General features: G+C 40.0%; 1 protein-coding gene across 2 annotated transcripts in view; it reads right to left on the bottom strand.

Moving 5' to 3' along the window:
- The window catches only part of PEPD (peptidase D), a 150,917-nt gene that overhangs the window by 102,149 nt on the left and 24,945 nt on the right, over positions 1 to 23,823 (bottom strand). For both annotated transcript variants that reach the window (XM_064723274.1, XM_064723275.1), the window contains exons 5-9: positions 21,905 to 21,952; positions 20,229 to 20,290; positions 11,934 to 11,978; positions 4,532 to 4,607; positions 3,132 to 3,178 (exon numbers count right to left, since the gene is read on the bottom strand). In XM_064723274.1, coding sequence (XP_064579344.1) covers positions 3,132 to 3,178; positions 4,532 to 4,607; positions 11,934 to 11,978; positions 20,229 to 20,290; positions 21,905 to 21,952 — 278 coding nt within the window. The remainder of the gene's footprint in view (positions 1 to 3,131; positions 3,179 to 4,531; positions 4,608 to 11,933; positions 11,979 to 20,228; positions 20,291 to 21,904; positions 21,953 to 23,823) is intronic.

Below are 23,823 nucleotides of genomic sequence, written 5' to 3' on the forward strand. Positions count from 1 at the left end.
GCCCTAACCACTGCTCCCTGCACACTGTACAGGGGTACATTGCCCAGTGCTCCTCTGCTTTAGATGCCCTCTGCTCCACCCTTGCAGGATGAGGCCCCAGGTTCTGGGCACTGCAATCACAGTTATCTGCATGGTACCCCCAGGTGCTCCTGTGTTCAGCAGTCACAGAGGTTTCAGAGACAGTCACACAATCCAGGGGGTGTGGGACAAGAGAATGGCTGGTTAGGGCTGCTTTAGTGCTGCCTGGTGTCCTCAAGGCAGTGAGAAATAAACACATCATCATTTAATGAACCCAGGACTGTGCACACTCCTATCACAGTGACACCAAAAGGGTTAAATTCATTCTAACGTGCTTTCAGCATGCTGCTTTCAACAAGGACAGCTGGAAGAAAAGAAGACATCTGGTTCAAGAAGGCCATGATAGAAAAAACAAAGGACTGAACCTCTGGGAACATGGGGTGGGATTATGGTAATGGGTAAATTTTCATATGCATATAGTAACTGTATATAAGAACCACATGTCCACATTAGGTTAGGATTTCCAGCATGAACCTCAGGCCTGAATACATGATGCCCTCTTTAATACAGCTTTAGTGTTGGAGAGTCTTATTCTGATATTTTGGATATTTGGACCTTCAGTGCTATTAAGAAGGGGATAAACCCCCACAAAAATGGGCAATGCACACAACAGCTGTGTGTCCAGAACTCCTGATGCAGAAGTCACTCACCTGTTGCAACAGCATACACCTTCACATCATTCCTCAACCAAACTGGCATTCCAAGTAGGCACCCTAATCTTAAAAGTGTTCTTTTTAATAAAAAAGGAACAAATGAGGCAATGCACAGAAGATTCCACACTTAATTTGATAATACATAGATAAAATCTAGAAATTGATAAACACTGATCTACAGAAGTTCTCTCCAGGCCTTCAGAGAGCTCTGAAACAGATAACTGTAGCTCCTAATTAGTATTTTCAGTGTGTTTTTATATAGACACAAAACATCTTTGTCTACATGCTCACACACAACTTTGCTGGAATCACAGATTTTATTCACACACTTCTCAAGCTGAAGACTTTTTTTAGCATTTTGCTATATTTTGAACAATATATTTACTACAGAGCAGTTTCATAATTAAAACCCTTTAATTAAAGAAGATTAATTAAACATGAGATAAGCACAAATACTAAACAAACTGCTTCAGAGAAAACCCAGAATCTGACCTACCAAAATGACTTCATATGCAATTACACATGCTGTGAATTACTGTCTGTAGATAATTGCCTTGGCTGTCTCCTTAAAGTCAACCGACCACACATTAAAGTTAAATAATATCAAACCAGAAAAGAAGTCAGGGCTGATTGGAGTTGCAGTTAAATGCATTTATTTTTTATATATCTCAGCATTAACACATTACTGGTTAAAATAATTTACCAGTGTTTAACCAAATGGACAAAGAAAAGGCAACACTTAGGTTCTACATCCAGTAACAGGCAATTTTAATTGCTTTTGGGATCTCTGCCATTATTCTTCCTAGCAGACAGAAGAATAGCAGACAGTTTAAATTTTTAGGGCCCTTTTCCCCTAAAGGAATGGGTGCAGGGATGAATTCTGTAAAAGAAACTGAAATTCTAATTATAGTCTCCAAGGCAGACACAGTAGAGCAGTCTGCCAAGACCTCTTTCATTAGCTAAATAACTTCAAACGCTTTCAAGAAGTGTAATCCATCAAGATTTATGGAAGAACAGAAGGCAATTTTAAATAGATGTAGTAGCTGTTTAAGTTATTTATTTTTTTCAATTGAAACACATAAATAATATTTTCAAATGGTTGATGTGTGTGAAAGGAGCTAGCCAGGGAAGAATGAAAGTCCCAGAGAAAAAAGTAATATACCTTGCAAACTTACAGAGGAGTGTTTATATAAGTAGTTGTTGTATGACATTTAAATCAAACTGGCATTTAAAAGCACCCAAGAAGAAATTCTGCTCTAGGGAAATTTTTGATTGCTAATGATTTTCAGAGCCAAAATCTCACTATTGGCACGTAGAGCATGGCCAGTGAGTAAAATGAACACAAACACAAAGTTCAAACATAAACACAGAATGTAAACAATATTTTATTTTCCCTGTTACCTGGTGGCATGTGTTAATGTAGTTTGAGGCACTGACAAATTATAGGCATGAGACTATAGTATCTCCAGAAATTTAAACTGCTTAAATGGAACTAAGGGCTTTATTTGTCTTTTGAGCTACCTTGAAATCCTGATGACAAATACTGTGGTTCCTTTATATTCCCTTCCCTGGGTGCTGCTCTAGCCTGCTTAAAATCCTCTGAAAAATTACTGCCAAGAAACCACAGTAACTGACATATGATTGCTATTTCTTCATTATGCAAATACTTTAAAAATTGAAAATACCATGTACAGTCTAAAAACAAATGGACTTGATGATCAAAACCATGCTTTATATGAGAAATGCTGCTGATCTAATGTAAATATTGATTCAGGAGAGGAGGCAATGTTTTCCTTAGATCCAGACACATCATTAGTGTATCAGTTAGGACCAGCCAAACCCCTCATGGATGCCTGTACAGCACATTCTTTCCAACACCAGAGATATCTGCTGCTTTCTTATTGACTTCTCAGCAGCTGCAGAACACCCATCACAAGTGTAATCTGAGCTCCTTGTGCAGGCTGAGTACAGGTACTGCTGCCTTGTAATTGCAGAATAAATGTAATGGCACCCAGCCCTTCACAAGACACTTAAACGCCCACTCATGCAGCCTTCAAACACAACCAGACTAAAGGCAATGTTTAACCACAAACACAGTTTTATTGGATGGCTTCAGACAATGAAAACAGCTATTTCATCAAGCTTCTGTAAATTACTGTAGCTTCAGCAAGAGAGATATGCTACACTTAACCAAAAAATAATCACCCCTCATCAAATGCATGTTTGAAACAGATGAAGTACCACCTCAAAATAACAAAATAATACTTACAATGGCCTTCAAACACCAATGAACTCTCAGTCTCAACTGAATCCAAGCTACTGCATTGTCTCAGCTATTGCTTTTCCCCCAGATACAGAGCTATTATCTTTTTTTATTATAATTAGTATAAGAACTCTTACCTCTCCAGCTCGTATTCTTTCATTCCTACTTTTACAGCCTTCATTACCTGTAAGATACATATTAGCATGAGACCATCATAGCAGGAGGAAATCTCATATTTATAAATTTATGACTTATGACTATCTCCAGAGAAACCTATATTACAAAAATATCATCTGTACTTCATTTAAATTTACATCAGTACATGCATTTTAAAACTACACTGGAATCAAACACTTAAATCTTTAAAAATGCCTGCAGTCTCCAGCAATAAAGCAAGTTTAATTGCCAAACTACAATATCCCAATGAAGTGCAGCTCACCAAAATACCAATGTTCAATTGTGAAAGCTGTGGTGAACATGGCAGCAAGGTGTTTTGTGCTACTTAGGCAAAACAAAACTATGAACTGCATTATCCTACATGGGAGAGTCACTCTATAGTTTGAATCAACAGAAAACTATTAGAGTTAACACCAGTTTGCAAGTCATAAATCTGATTCTTGTTCTCAGATTTGCTAAGAAAGTTTTATTACTTTGTTTCTGTAGTACAGAAGTTCTAGGCAGCTGCTCTACAGAAAAAAATACTCTCAGATGTGATAAGATTATTCAAGGATGACGAAAAACCAAGGAACATGAATGCAAAATGACTATCCTTTGAGTTTTCAATTTCAATATTAATTTTAGCACATTCTTACCCTTCATAGTTTGGCTATCTGAGGAGCAGGAGCCAAGACAAGCTGAGATAACCTCATTAGCTGGTTTAACCTAAGCTCCCCCTGGTCATCACCACTCTCAGAACTCCTGGGCAGATCTGCATCAGTGTGTGGATACAGGAGTGACAGCCAGGCTGGTTTTGTCATGACCACCAGGAGAGGGGTGCAGTTCCCCTGTGTTTGCCAGGTCCAGCCTGAGAGCCTGAGCTTGGCATTGCCACCCTGGTATGGCAACAGAAGAGCAGGGCTCAGCACTGCCCCAGGGACTGCCCCAGCTCTGAGGAATCCTCTCCCTGTCCCACACTGTGCATGGAAAAACTTCCCCAGTCCATCAGCATCTGGGGACAGTTACCTGCTAGTTCAGCTTTTCAGAGCTGCACATGGGCCTGAATGACCTTGATCTTTTATTTCTCCATCATGATTCAGGTATTTGTGCACACAGAACAGCCTGCAAGCAGGTCACCTTCTGCTGAGGTGAGCTCTTGCCCAAACCCACACTTCATTTCTCACACATCACAAACGCACCGGTGAGTTCAAGGGCAATGCAAGGTACATTACTGGGCTGTAATAGGAGGGATATTATCCTCTTATTTCTATCCAGCCTTTCCATTATTTTATTACTAAGCAATTCTGGGTTGCTGAGGACATTTTCTGAGTACCACTGCTACACTAAGAGCAAAAATTATTAACAGTAAAGGATCCATTACCTCTTTATGAGCTTCACTGGAGATTTTATTGGTGTAGCGCAGAACTTCCAACTCCATGTCTGTCTTAATGACACGACTTGAAGAGAAGAACAACAGACAGCATGTTAGACTGCAACTCCTCAGCTAAAGAATGCAAAGTGAAAAAACCCTGAAAATTATATGCATCACCTATAATAAGATTAGATCAAGTACACCTCAAGAGCAAACAGCTATTACAGTATTCATGACAGCAAAGTATTGTTGGCATTGATTCAGCATTAGCAAAACAATCTTACAAAGGCAAGTCACAAGAATTTCAAATATCAGCCTGCCCTATTTAATACTGATAAACAAGTGGTTCAACCAACATTTTTTCAACTCTTCTGCAATACATTAGGAACAAAATCAATGTAATTCTACATTTGTCATAACTCTAACACTACTTCAAATGGAACATTTCGACAAGCATGCTCAATTTGCTTTTAAACACAATTTGAAACTATTTTACATATTTAAATTCCCAGAGCTCCAGAATTTCTGTTCACAATCACAACTCCCACCTATCTGCAATACCTCAAAAGGTGGGCAAGGGGTGATGTGAAAAATGCTATCTTTGTTTGGTATTCAAAAACCCCAACCATGAACTCAGAAGCCACAGCAGTAATTACAGCCATGATGTTAATTCTTTCACATGCTTCTGAAGGAAGATAAAAAACATAAAACCCCAAACAAACCAATGCCCTGAAAACCCCATCCTACTCTTTGTGCCTTATGAGATACTGAATTCAGGTATGTTTATAAGCCTTGATACTCTTTTCTGAACTCTTGTCAAAAATGCACTGTTTAACTCTTCTCTACATGCATTTCTATCATGTATTTCAAATAAAAGCAGCTATTGAGCGTGACATGCACAGTAAAGCAGACACAGTTCCATAACCTCTATTAAACCCCACATACTCCTTCCACTGTTACACACACTGAATTCCTGGTATTTTTCATGCCCATCTCAAAGGCAGCTGTGAAGTACATACTTACTGTTTACAAAGTACAGAACTACATCTATTGAATTGCATGAAAATATTTCAATCATGTTTTCCAGCTGCACTCCAGGGTTTGCAGCAGTTACAAAGAACCATAACAGTTACACTTTGAAACTGCCACCAAGACCCCTCTTTTTATTGTTCCATGCTCCTCCTCACACTGCTGTAGAAAACTCTTTACTGTATTTCTGCTCTGTAGTTTGTTTTAATGAGTCCAGAAACAGGTTTCCCAGCCATCAGTGCCTCTGATGTGAGATTACAGCATTTCCCACAGACAGTGCATTACTACAGCACAGCCACTCCCTTCAAACAACTCCTCTGGCAAGAGTAAAGGTACCTTTGTAAAATCCTGATATTGATCAGGATGCTTTTACAAACAGAAACACTGTAGAGGGGAGTGGATTGACTTTCTTAGTCAAATGGAAGATGACACAAAATAATCACTATACAATTGAGAATGAGAAATACAAGGTTTTAAAATGCACACCCAGGTGAAAAGATTACACTGGGATGGTAAAATCTGCTGACTGTGAGTGAGGAAACAAACTTCCACTTCTGTCTTTCAGCCAAGACATAAAAAAGAGTGGCTCAAATATATTTCCGTTAGAATGAGGCAGCAGCAAAGGCTTATAGATTTTAAATTTTTTTTTAATCCTATTTCTTGGAAGACTGCATGTGCTAGCAGGGTAATTTAATACTTGTTTGATGTGCCTTTATATTACCTTCAGTATAAAGTACATATCCATGATCTGCAATTGCCCGAAAAATAGGTTGTTTCATAATTCAGCTGTCTGATCTCTTTGTTGCAATATGCTGGTAATAAAAGTTAGTAACTGCTCCACAGCAAGTGCAAACAGTGTTAGAAACCATTTCCCTGGGCTTGGGCACAAGACTTCAGGATCAATGTATTTCTATTAGATCACCCAATGTATTTGTATTAGATCACACAATGTATCTGTATTAGATCACACAATGTATCTGTATTAGATCACACAATGTATTTGTACTAAATCACCCAATGTATTTGTGTCAGATCTGTACTAGATCACACAATGTATTTGTATTAGATCACACAATGTATTTGTACTAAATCACCCAATGTATTTGTGTCAGATCTGTACTAGATCACACAATGTATTTGTATTAGATCACACAATGTATCTGTATTGGATTACACAATGTATTTGTATTAGATCACACAATGTATTTGTACTAGATCACACAATGTATTTGTATTGGATTACACAATGTGTTTGTATTAGATCAAACAATGTATTTGTATTAGATCACACAATGCATTTGCATTAGATCACACAATGTATTTGTATTAGATCACACAATGTATTTGTATTAGATCACACAATGTATTTGTATTAGATCACACAATGCATTTGCATTAGATCACACAATGTATTTGTATTAGATCACACAATGTATCTGTATCAGATCACACAATGTATTTGTATTAGATCACACAATGTATTTGTATTAGATCACACAATGTATTTGTATTAGATCACACAATGTATCTGTATCAGATCACACAATGTATTTGTATTAGATCACACAATGTATTTGTATTAGATCACAGCTTCTCAGGTATCTGTTTGAAAATAGAAATTCATGCTCAGTCTCAGACTGACTATTTATGCAATGCAGCTCCTTCATTTACACAAGGTCAGGCACTGAAATACTTCACAGAAAATATTTAGTCATTCTGAGACCAACAAAACAAAAACCACTAGCCAAGGAGTGAAGGAGAGAAGGAAGGAGAGGGAGGATTGTGCAGGGGACAGGATCAGCAGACCCTGGGCTCCTGGGTTACAGTGGTGCTGTTGATGGAGCTCCCACATCATGCCTGGCCTGGATTTCACCCCTTTCTCACTGTCTGGACAGTGCAAAAGGCAGCACCCTCCCAAGCCAGGTTTGCAGCAGTGCTTGGCACTTCAGGGCAATCTTATGATGAGCGTCCACAGTTCTCATGAAGTTCTCCCCCACTTCCAAAATAAGGACAGGAAGAAAATCCCACCTTCTTCATTAATGTAAACTTCAGCATTCTATTAAAAACAGCTCCTAGACCAGTTACAGCATATTGCATTAATGCTTTATAAATGCATTTTATATATAAATTTATAAATGCATTAATATTTTAATGGGAACAAATAACTTCCAGGCTCCAGCTAATGCAAATTGCCCCAATGTACAGATTGCACATGTAAGGCACTCCTCAGATTAGGAGGGCGGCCACTCATTGCAATATAGTTGAAATAAAAGCACAAGTCTCTGAGTGTCAGGACTGACCTGTAACTTTCACCCTTTCCCCCTCATTTCACCAGTGCAAAAACATTTCTTCTTCCTCATTCTCCTTTTCCACACATTTTCTACTTTTATTTTCACTTAGCCATATGAGCAGCTGGTCTTTTCGCCCACGTCAGCCATCCAGCAGGACAGAGAAACTTTAATATAAACAAGAGACATTTCAATCCTGAAAGTGCATTTGGGCATTTTAAATGTCTGGATAGCAAATTACATGCATGACCTAATCAAGTGGTGAAGAGCACATAGAATCTGAGGCAATTATGAGGCTGAAACTCACATAACTCAACTGTATTTTCCTAAACCAGTGCTCTCCTCAAAGCTACATAAATTGGTTCTCTATGAGCATTCTGCAGCTCTGATAATGCTGCCAGAAGTATTTGTTTCCAATTATCAGATGAGTGCTTTATCAGCTGGCTTGTTTTGCTGCCTTTTGGTACATGTGTGCAACCTCAATGTCTCCTTCCTGTGACACACATGGAAAACACCTGGGAATGTCCACTTCTCCTTTTCCTTCTGGAAATCTTAGATTTACAGACAACCTAATACATAAAGATGATGCCCATGTGGGCAGACTTCACAGGCCTGCTTTATTTTTACCCTTTCTCACCTCTGCTGTTACCTTTCCACATTTTATTAATAGAAATTTCTCTATCACAGTTGATACATTTCTGTTCTTCTGCAATGCATAAAGAGTTGCTGACTGAATTAGCATCAAATCCAGCAAACACAGCAATGCCCATATGCAAAGGAGAGGCATCACAGCACAATTCTGAGACAGGTGCATGAACACCAAAGACAGGAGTTCAAAAAAATGTTAAGGGGGTTACAGCATAGATAGAAAAACCTCTGAAAACACAAAAACAAATGCACAGTTTTAAGATATTAACATACAGATCAGTTTTCACTAAGAGATATTTATAGCTTTCCATCAAAATAATGCAAAAAACAGAACATATGAAATCTCCCACATAAAACTATCAAAGTTCATTTTCACTGGGTTTACAGGAAAACACAGTGTATACAGGCACAAAGATGCAAATTACTAAATGTTTACTTCTAGCAACAACAAGATTATGGTAGACACTGGCAAATTACAGGAACAAAAGGCCATTTGGCTAAGTGTTGGTGTCAAAAAACCTCCTGATTGCTAAGGAGATAATTTAGACAAGTTTGAATTCTTTCTTCTGTTACATGGCATCTTCTTTTCAAAACACTGGAATCAATACTTAGCATATCCATTCGCCATGAAATTTGAAGTGGAAGCCTTTAAATTTAAAATTAAAGTTTTAAAATTTGTTTGAAAATACACCCACTCAATAAAATGAAAAAAAATTAACAAAACGCCATCTGCAAACTGCTGAAATCCAGTGTAAGGTTGAATTCTTCTGTTTTATCTTTAAGTTCCATATCAAGTCAGAAAATAATGAGATCTTGAAAAATTAAGCAAGAGAGGCAACAGATCCTTAAGCACAAACACTTTGCCTCTTGTCATTTTTTCTGCATTTTATAAGAAGACTGTATAATGCCAGAGTTGCCTTTTGTAGCTCCCAGTTCCCCCTGGCTGGTTCAGAAAGCTCAGCCATTTCATCTCTAGCTGGCAGCTTGACAGCATGGCATAGAGCAAAGTTTTTCTGACAAGTACCATGTAAAACACAGTAGTTCAGAGCTTGCCAAATCTGAAATGAAATGCATCCCTGCAAGGAGATGATTCAAAGGATGCAATTTCTTACCCCAGAATATAACCCACAAGAATTCATCTTCCTAAAAGAAAAATGTTCTTAACTCTAAAAATATTGCTTTCCAAACAAACTTCCTTGGCTGGTAACTTGACATTCCAAGGAGATTTCTACTTTAGTGAGCTTTAATATGACCTGCCATTCACATTTTAATTTCACCAGACACTTAAATCCTAACAACCATCTTTAACATACTTCTGACTTAAAAGGAAAGCCACCTAACTCAGTAAAACCTTTTAAAACATCTCTGAATACAAATCTGAACTTTCTCTCTACTTAGAATTCCCCTTCCTTGAAAGCCAGGTGTAGGGAAGGTGCATAGCAAGCATCCCCCTTCAGTCAGGCTGCAGGAAGAACTGAACCCCAATTCCAGGCTGCAGGAAGAACTGAATCAGAATTCCAGGCTGCAGGAAGAACTGAATCAGAATTCAGGCTGCAGGAAGAACTGAACCCCAATTCCAGGCTGCAGGAAGAACTGAACCAGAATTCCAGGCTCCAGGAAGAACTGAATCACAATTCCAGGCTGCAGGAAGAACTGAATCACAGTTCCAGGCTGCAGGAAGAACTGAATCACAGTTCCAGGCTGCAGGAAGAACTGAATCACAATTCCAGGCTGCAGGAAGAACTGAATCAGAATTTCAGGCTGCAGGAAGAACTGAATCACAATTCAGGCTGCAGGAAGAACTGAATCACAATTCCAGGCTGCAGGAAGAACTGAATCAGAATTCAGGCTGCAGGATGAACTGAATCAGAATTCAGGCTGACTCTCACAGTTCACTGAAGAGATGATTCCTTCCAGCCCAGCTCCAGGTGCTGCCTTTTCACTGCCTCAGTGCTCCACCTCTCTCAGCACAACCTCCAGGGCACTGACCTGATGTTTGTCCTTACCTGAGCTTCCTGAAGAAGATTCAATCACCCTTTAATTGAAACCACAGAGGAGAAAAGCTTTTGACACCTTGGTAAGGTGGATGGAAACAGGCTGAAAGCTACCTTGGGAAAAAGCTTGTAGCCCTGCTCCACAGCCTTCTGCAGCTAAAATGCCATCTCTGTCCCTGCTGTCCTGCTGTGTCTTCTAAGCTGTGAAAAGCTTAGAAGTCAGACAGGCCCTCTCCAAGTCCTCTTCCTCACCCCTCTTAAACTCAGAAATTGAGCCCATAACATAACTTCTCTGTTTAGGAAAGGGAATGGCACAAATTCTAGAATAGGCAGGATCTAAAGATCAGCCCCCTGACACTCAGCACAGCAGAATGGGTCCACTAGCACAGCTCCAGGCACACCCAAACTCAGGGATGGAACAATGCCTGCACAAAACCTCCCCACTTCCCTTCTGCAGCCTTATGTCCTGCCAAGCAATGGAAAATATCTGCCACAACAGATATGCGACCTTTTAACAATTCTAAATGTTCCAAAAATCACTGATGTTCAAATAACATCTCCACAGTTTTCAAGCTGGCAATTAGCTGTAGATGGAGACAGCAGAAGATGGTTCTCAGCATATGTGCTGAAAATAAGCATTAAAAACATAAAATGTAGTAGCATGCAATGCAATACCCTGCAACCTGTGCTTTGTATTTTAAGCTTATCTGTCTTAACTAAGGATTTGCTTCCTCATTTCTAGATTAATGCACTCAAAAAAAGCTCAGATAAAAACCTAATTCATTAACAAAAATCCACTACTGTGTTCTTTCATCCACTACTATGTTTCTTCAGTAATTTTCTAAATGGAAAACTAGAGAGCCTTAGTTGGAGCAATCCTGTGGACAAAGTGAGCAATGTTGACCAGAAGAGGAAAAATAATAAAATGGAGCAGCTTTGCACTTAGTAACACATCCAATTTGTTTGTTTCAGATAGGCTACAGCAGAATTTCCCAAGAATTACAAAGTACAGTTATATGAATAATAATTCAACAAAATTAAGGCTGTTAAAATAAATCCTGGAGAAGAAATAACACCTAATTAAATACTACCTGTTTAGACAGAGCTTTGATCTACATTTGATTTCTGTTGCTAGAACATAAATTCTCCTCAGTTCTTTTCCCATTGATACAAATTCATATTTACATGAATGTGACTTTAACACATCCTAGAGAAATGTGTATCCAGATAAAATGCTAAAGAAATGTTACATAAATTCTTTGGTTTTCAATGTTGTTACCTTGCCCTATTATTAAGTTTGTCCATTATTTCCAGTCCATAACATGAAATAAATTTAAAATAAAAAGTCCTGTGGTAAAGTAGGAGGCTTCAGCTGAGGGAATCCCTCTGAAGCAATGGTACAGTATAAACATGTTCAACACTACTCAAAGAGAAAGATTTTATGTTACTCACCATTCTGCAATTTCAGGATGAAGAATTTTGTTGTTCACATTAAATCTAAAAAAACCCAAAGATATTAATATTAAAAAGCAGCCAGCCACAACAGCAGAGACTAAATACTCTTTCTTTTTTTAACTGTGTATTCTCTGAGGAAGTAAAGTGAAAACAAGTATTGTATGGGAATTCAACAGAGACCCCAGTGAGAAGAATGCATTTAATTTTGCAATACATGAAACCAAACCATATACATAATTTCAAGAATGTCAGAAGCCAGTATAACAGTATGTTTGGACATGCTTATCACCCTTCTTTTGGCAACAATAAAATGCTGGGTTATCAGTTCACTGCTGTGACTGTGGGGTGGACCAGACTGACCTCCAGGCATCCATTCCAAATTACTCTGTGATTTTTACTTTGTTCCTCAAACACCCTTCAATGAAATGAAGCCCAGCAAATTGCAGATTTCATCCTTTGTTTCGTGCCTTCCCACTTTTGTGTGCACAGAAGGTGGCCATGAGAGAAACAAGCTTGCTTAGAGGATGCTGAAAGGGAAAATGACCTCTCCATGTCTTCTCCAATCTGCACAAGAGGCACAGCAGAAGCTCCACGCTCGCCTTGGCCTCTGACACTTCGCTATTTTTCTGTTTATTTTCTACATGAGCAATTCATGTATTCTTGGAATGATTTTGAGGCTCTCTAAACAATAACACCACAGTGGCAAATAGAGCAAGCAGCTGAGTAATTAGGTGGAACACAAATGGATTTTCAAGCATTGTTTAAAGGGTTTTTTGCTAACAATTTAAATGCCTAAGGAGTGTTCTGCATCAAGGATATTTCTGTCTGCTCAGGACTGTTGGCTCTCCAGTTAGGGCATTTAAGAGAATTAAAATGCTTCAAGCTCCCAACAGTTCTTCAAAACAATGTTATGTGGGCAACAGTTCCTTTTCCTACATTTTTGAAGGAATAAAATTAAATTTTTCCAGGTTATTAACCATTCTGTATACTTCAGAAGGGACCAATGAAAGCACAAATCCAGTTTAAAAAAATTATTTAGAAGTCACTTTTAATTATGTAAGGGTCCTCCTGTGTCCTGGGAAAGCAGAAAAAACCCCTATGTTTCTCTTTTTCATAAACACATGCTCATAAACTTATAAAACCCTAATAAGGAGAAGATTAGTAGCTCAAATCACAAACTTATTCCAACATTCAACAAGGACAAGCTGTATGGTATTCAATATTATGGGTATTAATGGGAAATCACTGTAAAAAAATTCAAGACAAAAAGCCACCCACCAGTCTCAGAACAGTGCATCATTATAAAATAAAATTGGTCACTTGGAAACAAGAAAGTATCAAAAGGGCAGATTTTCAATTTAATCATCACCATCTCAAAAATGATCACTTAGGTAGAGCAATGCAGAAATAATTCTACAATGGAAGTAAAATACAAATTTATACAGAAGAAAATATATAAATGACAAAGTGAAATCAATCAATGAAGATTCTAAGAAGCCAAAAGCCTGAGCTCCTGTGTGGCTGGAGAACACCAAGAGACACCACCACAGAACACCAAGACACAGAATTATGCTGCAGCTGTAACAAGAGACACAAAAGCTTTCAGTAATGTCATCAGTGTGTCAGAAGAAAACTGATCAATGAAGGCAAATGTAAGGAGCCAGTGCAGCACTGGAGAGTCCAACAGCAGCTCTATGCAAACAGGAGTAAACTGTGGTTATTGTGAAATAACAGAAAATAAAGCACAGGGAAGGGCAGTTACGGAAGGCAGCTGACTTTGACTCTGAAAATGCACATCTCAAAAGACTGAATTGATCACTTTAACCACAAACACAAATGGATGAAATCAAAAGCAAATTAAATGAGCCAAATATGAACCTCATAAAAGAAGACTGTCTCACCTGAGCATTCAGAAAAGGAGGAAATTGTACACTGGTGTAGACTTAGAGCAGTTCACTCTTTAGAAAAGCCATTTCAGCTACAGCCCCTGGATTTTATCTTTCCTGGCCATGCCTCAGATTTGAGCTTTTATATTTTTCAGACTCTGTGCTGCTTTAGTGTGTGGGTCTGGGCTTCACATGAGGGGATGGTGAGCTCTGTGCACAGAGCAGGGAGACAAAACAATTCCTGCTCCATCTGGGGACCAAGGACAAATGATCCAAATCTCAGCCCAGGAGCACAAACACTGTGGGCTGGAGAGAGAAAAACAAGCAGGGTGGGCCTGGAATTGGACAATGAACTGCAATGTGCAAATGGAGCAGAACTGATCACAGTGACAGACCCCGTGCCCGGTCGTGCATTTTGGGACCATTTTGGTTCATTTTGGGTGCAGCCCTGGCTGGGCTCTTGTGCTGCCCAAAGTGGATCATTGAGGAGATCCTTTTAATAAATCCCTGCTTTATTCTGTAACTCTGTGCAGCCTCTGTTCTAGGGCAGCCTTCACAAGGCATCAGGCTCTTCTTGAACTGTGTTTGTGCTGCCAGAAATCCAAGTCTTGCTGGCTGGGACCATCTACTATGCCTACTATGTGGCAGTTCCTCAAAATTCTGGTCTGCTGTCAACTGGGGAAGCTCATTAAACACTCAGAGAGGCAGCAGAACTGAATCAGGAGGGTGCTGGTGGGTGCAGAAGAGCCAGGAGGTCACCAGCTGAACACAAGTTCTCTCTCTCACCTGCAAGACAGACTTTCTGAGGTAATGCCAACTAGAAAACAAGATGTTAGACCTCTGAGACACAGCATATATTGTAGGCCACTATCTCAAGCCAAAGATTAATGACAGAACTGTCTCAGCTCACCCACCTCATGGCAGCTGTGGGTCCTGTGTGAGCAGCCACAGGGCCACCTGTTTATAACTGTGAGACTCCAAAGGCTGATGACTCAAATCACACTTCACTCTCACTGTGGTGATTTAGGCACAGTATTGTCCAATTTAGTGCTCTCAGCAAAACCACAGCACTGCCACTCACTTGCCCCCTTCCCCTTCAACTGGGAGCTGCTCTCCTAACCACCTCAGGACTAACAATATGATTCCACTACAACTCCCCTCGACTCCTCATTCATGAGCTTGCAAACCTTTGGAGCAGAATATTCCTTCAAAGTTGTCCCATTTTCTTTCTTTAGTGCTCCCACTAGAACCACAGTGCCACTTGCTTCCCCTCCCTCTCCCAGTGGAAGTACAAAAGGCAAAGATCATGGGTCGAGACAAGAATGATTTTCTGGAAACAGCAGTGAGATAAGAAAATGAACAGCAACAACAACAAAATTAAGAACAAAAGGTCAAAGAAAAGATTTACATGGGAAACCCTTGACAATAAACAAAACACCCACGGGACCACTGTGCCCACCACATTTCTCTGCAGGAAGGAACCCCCTTCTCCAAAGCAAGACAGTCCCTTCCCCAGCCCCAGCCCCGACATGAGCTGGGACAGAACAACACCTGGGTCCTGCCTGTGCCCCTCCCAGACACTGCAGAAAATCAACCCAGGACATCTGCCAGCAAGGCAGCCAAACCAACCAACCACATCCTCAAAGGTACTGCTTAAACCCAACAGTAGGAGTATATAAATGGTGTTTCATTCACATAATTTGTGCACAAACCCCTAGATAAAATCCCCTGACCATGGCTCCCAGCAAAGTTTTGATCTCACTAGACAGCAAACAACTTACTCATAATAAAACATGTCTTACCCTAATGCTAAGAGGATTAGGCAGTGCAATCTAATTCTACATTTTTCTGCAATTTGCAAATTGACAATACTTAGATGATGAGATATGTGGTCTTGAGGAAGAAAACAAATTGGCATTTGCTACAGTTGCAATCTGTAACATATTAATGCTCTCATTTAATCAATGCAGAACTAAGAAATACTACACTTTAAGGCATGGCCAAATTGATTTCATACTCAGTTGTCCTTTCACATGCAAGACAAATTCATTAGTTAAAACAACCCTAGAAATCTACACCTCCCATATGAAAGCCCTGTATAATGAGACCTCTTTTTGTCAGTTTAATGAACACACTGTGTGGGTCTACAGTGATAAAAATCTAAAACATATTGATACCCAATGTTAGAATTTTCTTCTCTTCTTCAACATGGACAGTCTTTGTCCTAATGAACTGATTTGGCTATCCAATATGAAAGGAGGAATTCACTGTAAAACTTTAAACAGTAGATAAGTTGCTTAAACTGTCCATCATTTACCTCAGTTGACTCTGAGGATGAAAAAACTCTGCCAACACAGTGAACAAAGGTTTATTCAACAGTGATTTAAAGTATATGGTACATTACTGTTCAACCCTACAGGTTAAAAATACATTTTCTGTATGGTGAGTCACATCCTCTCAAAGCATTTTTACAAGGGCTACATAACTGGCACGATTAGATGAAAGAAAATCTTGCACATTTGAAGAATGGATCCATGAATTAGGAAAAAAAACCTGCAAACACAGAACTGGCTTCTATTAGCAAATAGAAATTTGAATTTCTAGAAAAGAAAGCACTAGAAATCTGCCTTCTATGGTTCAGTTTTCTGGGGCAAGTGAGCAATCCCCTCCTGCAGGATTCCTGGGAGCTGCAAACAGAGCTGACCTGAGGGGAGTTACCAGAGCAGCACCAGGACATGGTCCAGGTCTCCTGTCTAAAAATCCCTGTCCCAGGTACCAGAGCAGCACCAGGACATGGCCCAGGTCTCCTGTCTTAATCCCTGTCCCAGGTACCAGAGCAGCACCAGGACATGGTCCAGGTCTCCTGTCTAAAAATCCCTGTCCCAGGTACCAGAGCAGCACCAGGACATGGCCCAGGTCTCCTGTCTAAATCCCTGTCCCAGGTACCAGAGCAGCACCAGGACATGGCCCAGGTCTCCTGCCTTAATCCCTGTCCCAGGCTGGTCCTCAGTGTCCCTTCCATGTGCCACTGGCCTCTGTTCCACAGCTGCAGCAACAGAGCAGCTTTTCTGAAGGGCAACATCCTTGGCTATATGAGAGAGCTATACATAAATTAATGGAAACCAGGAAATAATTCACCACTACAGATTCTATAATCAGGATGGAATCAAGCTTAGCTATTGCTAGCATGACAAAAATAACTTCAGGGTGATCCTCAGGGCACAGAAATAACCCACAACCACAGCAGTCATTTTGTCTCAAATAACTATTTATGACAGTAGAAAAATTAAGCAAATAGCTTAAGTAATAATGATCCAGAAGAAGTTCAAAAGGTTCAAAAAATAAGGCAGGGAAACAACATCACTAGGGCAAGGAAAAGACAGCTTCTGACAGAAGCAGAAGAACAGCCTGTAAAGAGAGCAAGATTCACCCTTTTCAGGAAATTAGACATTATTTTCATTATTATCCACCATGAAACACCCCTCATGCCCCCCACCCCCACTGGGCCAGGTCAGCCTAGGAGAAAAAAAGACATAAGGAAGCAAGAGAAACACAAAACAGTCCTAACAAGAAAAGAGAACAAAACAAACAGGAGATCAGGCATAAACTAGAGCATCATGGGCAGGGCAGAGCCTGGCTGAGCTGAGCACTGAGAGCCAGCAAGGCACAGCCACAGGCAGGAGGGAGCACACTTTGAAGGAACACACTGCCCTGGGTGTTAATCCTCCTGGAAACAATCAATACATCTGAAATACATCTTTCTATAAAGGAAACATTTGCTACAGGAGTGGTGGAGAAGCAAGAAAGTAGGGAAGTTGAATTTGATTTGGGTCTGTACTGAAAACAAATACAAAACGGACTGGTTTATATAGACAGTTACAAAATTCTGAGGCAAGCAGAGTTTAAAAGGAAGATCATCCCCTCTTCCAGACCCCCAGTTACCCCCTGCACATGGACAAAGCAGGAGCTCACCAGAGCCACCACAGCCCAGGAGAAGACACAAACAGAACCAGGGAGACCAAAGAAAGGCTGGAGTGACCAGTGGTTTGAAGGCATGGTCTCTGTCAGAAGAGGGGAGTTGATCCAACAACAAAATCAGTGCATGCTCTTCCATACTGTGAGCCTGGGAGGTGTCAGAATTCAGGACATCCCTCTGGCTGTCCTGAGCAGCCCAGACCCTGCCAGGGCGCTCAGAGACCCTGGCACAGAGCCCAAAATGCCCCTGTGGGTTTGATTATGACCCACAGAGCAAGGTACCAACCTTGGATGAAGATCTGCAAGGCATGACAAATTAAGTAGAATGACAGTGAAGTTATCACAGGGTGAAAAAGTCGATTTTGGGGTTTTTGGTATGGGGTTCAGGAGGCAGGACAGAGGGAACTGGGCATGTCCAGCCTTTCTTCTTCTTCTTGGCCTCCATCTTCTGCTGTGATGGTGGCACTTACAGATTGGTTTAGAGTAGAAGCTCACTGTCTAACACAGGTGATAGGTATTGGACAGTAATTGTAAACATTGCACACGTAGTTTTTAGTATAAAGCCATAACACTGCCCTGGGGGCAGGCAGAGTGCCTGGAACTGTCCTGCTGGATGGACCTGGGCAGGGCAGGAGAAAGAATTTTATAGATAAGACACAATAAACAACCTTGAGACCAAGAAATGAAGAGCCCTGACTGCTTCTTCAAGCACCGAGCTGGGAAAAGAGACTTTCCAACTTTTCATGGGGTCACTCTGAGCAGCCAGAGATCCTGACAGGGAGGGGAAGGTACCAACCAGACCTGCCAAAGGCAGCAAAATGAATGAGCCAGTGCCTGGGGGTGGAGAGGGATGAACATGTGCCAAGTCCCAAACAGAAATATCTGCTGACAGCTGGAAATCCCTGCTAGGAACTGAGAAGCACAGGGAACACACTCAGCACTAAATGAGAAGCCAAAGTTTAAATATCACTCAGTGTTGTAGGAGACATTCATTTAAAATCTCAAATGAAGTGCTGAATGGAGTGGCTTCCCAGCTTAATGTTGACTAGTGAATGGGCTACTAATTAAACTCTTTAAATGGAGTTTAGTGGAATTCAGGGTAAAAAAGGGAGGTTTGGTAGTTCAAGCAGACTATTGTACAGCATTCCAATAAACAATTGCTGGTGAAGTTAACAACTGTTTGTATTTCATATGGTGGTGTATCAAATAAAACTGGAGATACTGCTCCACACAGATTTTGGAGTCCATCTGTAAGATGGCCATCTACTTGGACAAAGCAACAGAACTCACACTGCTTGTAACAGCAGAGAGGACACCAAACACTAGTTAGAAGTGACCTGAGTGTATTGTGGAATACTTTCTATTTAACTCAGTGGGCAGCAAAAATGCCTAAATGCCAGGCACCTTGTTCCCAATATCCCTGACAGAACCATTAAATTCCCATTGAGGATACAGAGGGGAGAACTAAGTAATTATGAAATCAGATTTCAGATATTTGACACAAAGAAACAATCCCAGCAGAAAACATGCTCAGGTTACACAAATGAGTGCCCAGACTTGCAGCCAATTCTGTGCCCACCATCCTCACTGTAGAATTAACATGCTGCTGACACAGGAGGATGGAAAAAAATATAGTGTGGTGTCTGGGAGTCATTGATCAACATCTCAGCACAACTGCTTATTTTACCAGGCCTTTTAATGAGGGGGGTCTGTTTCTTTTTGTGATACACTTGAGCTAAAAACAGAAAATTATCTTCTTTAAAAGATATTGTGACAGAACAGACAGTTGTGTTTCATTAAAACATCCCAGAGCAAGCTGTGATCTATTTCTGTTTACTGCCCTTTCAAAATACTGCATGCAGGAAGACATTTTTACCTCGCTAGTAGCCAAACTTCGTAAAAAAACAGCTAAGGACACTAAAAGCTCACATCTAGACAGACAAATGATTATTCCTTTTTTTTTTTTTTCTGATTTGTGAATTTATTTTACACCTGTAATATAACAGTTTTTCAGAAGACTGTGCATTACCAGAATCCATAATATCTAGATTGATAATGTACAAGGAACTCAGTAAGAGAGAATTAAAGATTAATTTTTCTTCAATCTGAAAATCAAATATTCCAATCACAAAAGTGGAAATGGATGTATGTAGATGGGTCTATTTGGATTCAAATAGCTACAGTATAAACACAGACAAAGAGAAAATTTGGATTAACTTAGATGCAAGAGAGATTTCAAAAAAAAAAAAACCTGACTGCATTTCAAGTCATTAGAAACATGTATCAAAACTTCTTTGGAAATAAAATGCTTGGCATCTGATCTGCCATTCCACATCCTTTCATCAAGAAAAAACATAATTTAATTTGAAATGTAAAATGAATTCAACATAACCATGTAACAATTAATGTACAAAAAAGCTGTGTCACTTACTGGCTGATCCCCTCAAAGGAAGCTTCTTTGGAGACATTTCCACTGTCAGTATTAACACCACGCTGGGAGGAAAGAGATTAAAAAGGACTGTGATTCTGAGCCAAACACATGTATTTAAAATTTAAATCATGGGGACAACTTGAATGCAGTAAGTATCTGGGAAAACTTACACGTAAGTTTACCTGAGTCACTATAAATAAAAACCCCTGACTGTTTGTTCAAACACAGTCCAATGTAGGAAATAATCAGTTCCATAGGAGACCAGCACAGAACTCAGGTCAGGATGTGCTGCTCAGGACAAAGACAAGCTTGGCTTTCTAATGCCCTTATATCTAGAGAGGGAGGTGTGAGACCTATAATATAATTTTACATGGCACAATAATGAAAAATAGCAAAGCTTCTTCTAAAGTAATTTAATATTGAAATAAATTATTATGCCCTGCCTTGGCAATTTAAATTTGCTTTGTTGCTATTTAAACTTGCTTGCTGCTCCCCTGCAAGCAGCCTCAGCAAGAGTGTTTTGGCTGCTCCACAGCAGATGAACACCTGACATGTGCCTGGGGAGCCCTGCAGAGCAGCAGCTCTGCAACCAGACCACAGGAGGAGAGGAGCAGGTTTCCATTCAGCAGCACACAGAGGAGAGCTCTTCCCTTCTCTGGATGCTTCTTCACAGCAGTGGGAGGAATGTGAAAGCACCACAGCACCCTCCCCTCAGCCAAAAATTATGTGAAAATTCCTGATTACAACAGGATGCTCCCAGAGTGAAAACTACTCAACAACTCCATGTGAAGAAATGCACAGTAAGAACACAAGATAGGCAAACATTCAATTTCTCTTAAAGAACATGAAAATAAGCCATAGGGGCATCTTTTAAGAGTATACAAATATAAGGGAAAGAAAGACTGAAAACTATTTAGGGCCTCTGTTCTTAATGGATAAAGAATTCAGATCTGAGGCCATGTACCTGCCTAAGGAGGGATTTTTTTGTTATGGTTTCTGCCTGGTCTCTATCATGGGAAAACAACAAATCCAGGAGCTGCCACTGCATCTGCTGTAAGGGAAAGCTCAGAGTCAGCAAATAATTTTTATAAATATTAGAGACAATAAAACAGATAGTAGGAGTTTACAAAACACCTGTAAATCAGGGGAGCAGCTGGGAGGTGATGGAAAGGAGAAACTTACAGCCTTCACCTCCACTCATTCATGATTCTTCCCAAAAAAAATGCAAGCACCATTCAAAATCCTTAGCAAGCATTTGATATTGACTCACTCTTCCCAAAAGCTGTTCTTACTAAACCACTCTATGGAAAAAAAGTATTCCCTGAACCTTTGTGGGATTCCCACAGAAAGGCCCAAACCTGCTCATGACATGACCAGAGCAGCATGAAAGGAAAAGGGAGTTTGGAGTCAGAGCAGGGAGGTGGAGGCCATCATGGTGGCTTGTCATGTTTTACCAGAAAACCAAACCAGCTTTGGCAAACAGAATGCACATGGGATGAGGCCAGAGGCTACAAATCTTGAGACCATGGAGGGGCCAGAAGACTAGACTGGTGTACACAGGTGACCTCTAATTTGGTGTGAGATGGGGGAAAATACAGAGAATGACAATGCAAAGCAATGCTGCATGAACTGGTATCCTTATTGAAGAAATGTAGTACTTTCCAAATATGACTTACCAAAGTGAGAAGCACAGCAGGTTTCTTCGAAGCCAACACACTGCATAGCTGAAAAGAGGGTTTAGATTATTATTTGTCTTCTGTTTTTCTTCCACATTGATACCAATTTTATCAATATTCACTATATATAAAGTAAATGAGCTGCAAAGAGAAAAATGTTCCTCTGATACCTTTCAGATATTGTAGTATTACCTGAGACATGCAACAAGAGACAGCAGAATACAAAATATTGACAGTGATCAAGTTCATTGTGTCCTTTAAAGACATAATTACCAACTATAACTCATGTTTGTTGTCATCATTAGGAAGACACAACATAGGAGCAAAAAAGTTGTAATGTCACACAGAAATAAGGAACACCAGGGTGCTCTATCCTGCACATGCAACATTTGCATTGATATTATTATGGTGCAATGTGCTAAATGCTTAGCAAAGAATATTTACTGTTATTCTCACTGGGTCACTTCTACTGACCAATCCTTTCATGAGGCTCCTTCAGACTCCTTCAAACATTCACACACAGAACAAAATCACTGGGCTTGTAGAGTGCTGGGCTTTCAGAGCAGCTGCAGAAGGGAAGGGTGGGTGCTGAATCACACATATTTTGAGGCAATGAACACATGGCACAGCTGCATGGAGCAATGTTCTATCAACTTTAAACCACCTTAATAGCACACTACTAATATTAACAAAAGAATATGGCAGTGAAACTCAAAATATCAATTCCACCCTTTATTTTTTTTGCTTCTTAATCCCATGAAATATCAGGATAACACACACATTGGTCATTCATTGATGTAAAGCTATTCTATAAAAAAGGCCCCTGCTGTTCTAATAGTAGAAAACAAATTCCTTGGCAAAAAAGCCAAAAGCTGAAGGAACCACTGAGAGCTGAACAGTTATCCTGCAAGCCTCAACAGCTTCCCACTTCAATACATGCAGTCCAGGCCAAAAACAGCCTTCATTTTTTAATTTATTTACTGTTCCACAAAAAGAGCTCTTTTCCCATCAATGAAATTTCTAAGCAGTAAAAAAGCAGAGAAAAGAACTGCAATGAAGACATTTGTTGACAGAAAGTGACCCAAAACAGCTAAGCTGAATGTAATTTTTAAAAATGTGATTTTTAAAACTAAAACATGCATTTCCCATTTACAATTTTCACCATCTGACAGACGAGCACTGGAGCACCTGGACACTACAAGACTCCAACTCACATATGGCAAAAATCAACCTCTCCACAGCTCCCTCCACTCCCAGCTCCTGACATACAGATCTAACTCTACTTTGTGTTGGACTCATTAGGAAAATTAAATTAAATCTCCTCACAGCTGATGAGAGCAAAACTTGTGGTCTAGAGAGTCAGAGTTAGTGTTCTATGGGAACAGAAGAATCAGAGGAGTCTTCTTCAAGCTGCTCTCCATGAAAGTCACACACAGAGCTTGGCAGGAATACTGCCCTCACCTGCTGAGCCTTCCTACCACAGAAACCATTGCTGGCCAGGTGCACAAGTGTCCAAACATCTGCTCAGAAATTAAATCACAAACCTAACTAAGCAAGGCACACTTGCACCCAGAAATGTGAATATATTTGCTTATTCAAGTGATGGGATGATTCTGTAGAAAATAAGAGTAAGGCATGCAGCCTTTGCCAGGATTTCTTCTCCTGGGAAGCTGAGAAGCTTCAGAGAATAAACAGTATTATCTCATTTGCTTCTCCCAGTTTTGCTGCTTTGGAATGTGGCTGGAGATCATTTACCAAGAGGTGCATGTTTGATTGGTTCCATGTGAATTGTTTTTACTTACTCACTAATCACCATCAGTTGTGTCAGACTCTGAGAAGTCAGTCAGTCACTCTGAGGGTTTTTATTATTCATTCTTGTCAAGCCTTTTGTCTGTATCCTTCTTTTTCTTTAGTATAGT

This window comes from Zonotrichia leucophrys, chromosome 11, assembly GCF_028769735.1.
Source record: "Zonotrichia leucophrys gambelii isolate GWCS_2022_RI chromosome 11, RI_Zleu_2.0, whole genome shotgun sequence".
In the NCBI taxonomy this organism is placed as follows: domain Eukaryota; kingdom Metazoa; phylum Chordata; class Aves; order Passeriformes; family Passerellidae; genus Zonotrichia; species Zonotrichia leucophrys.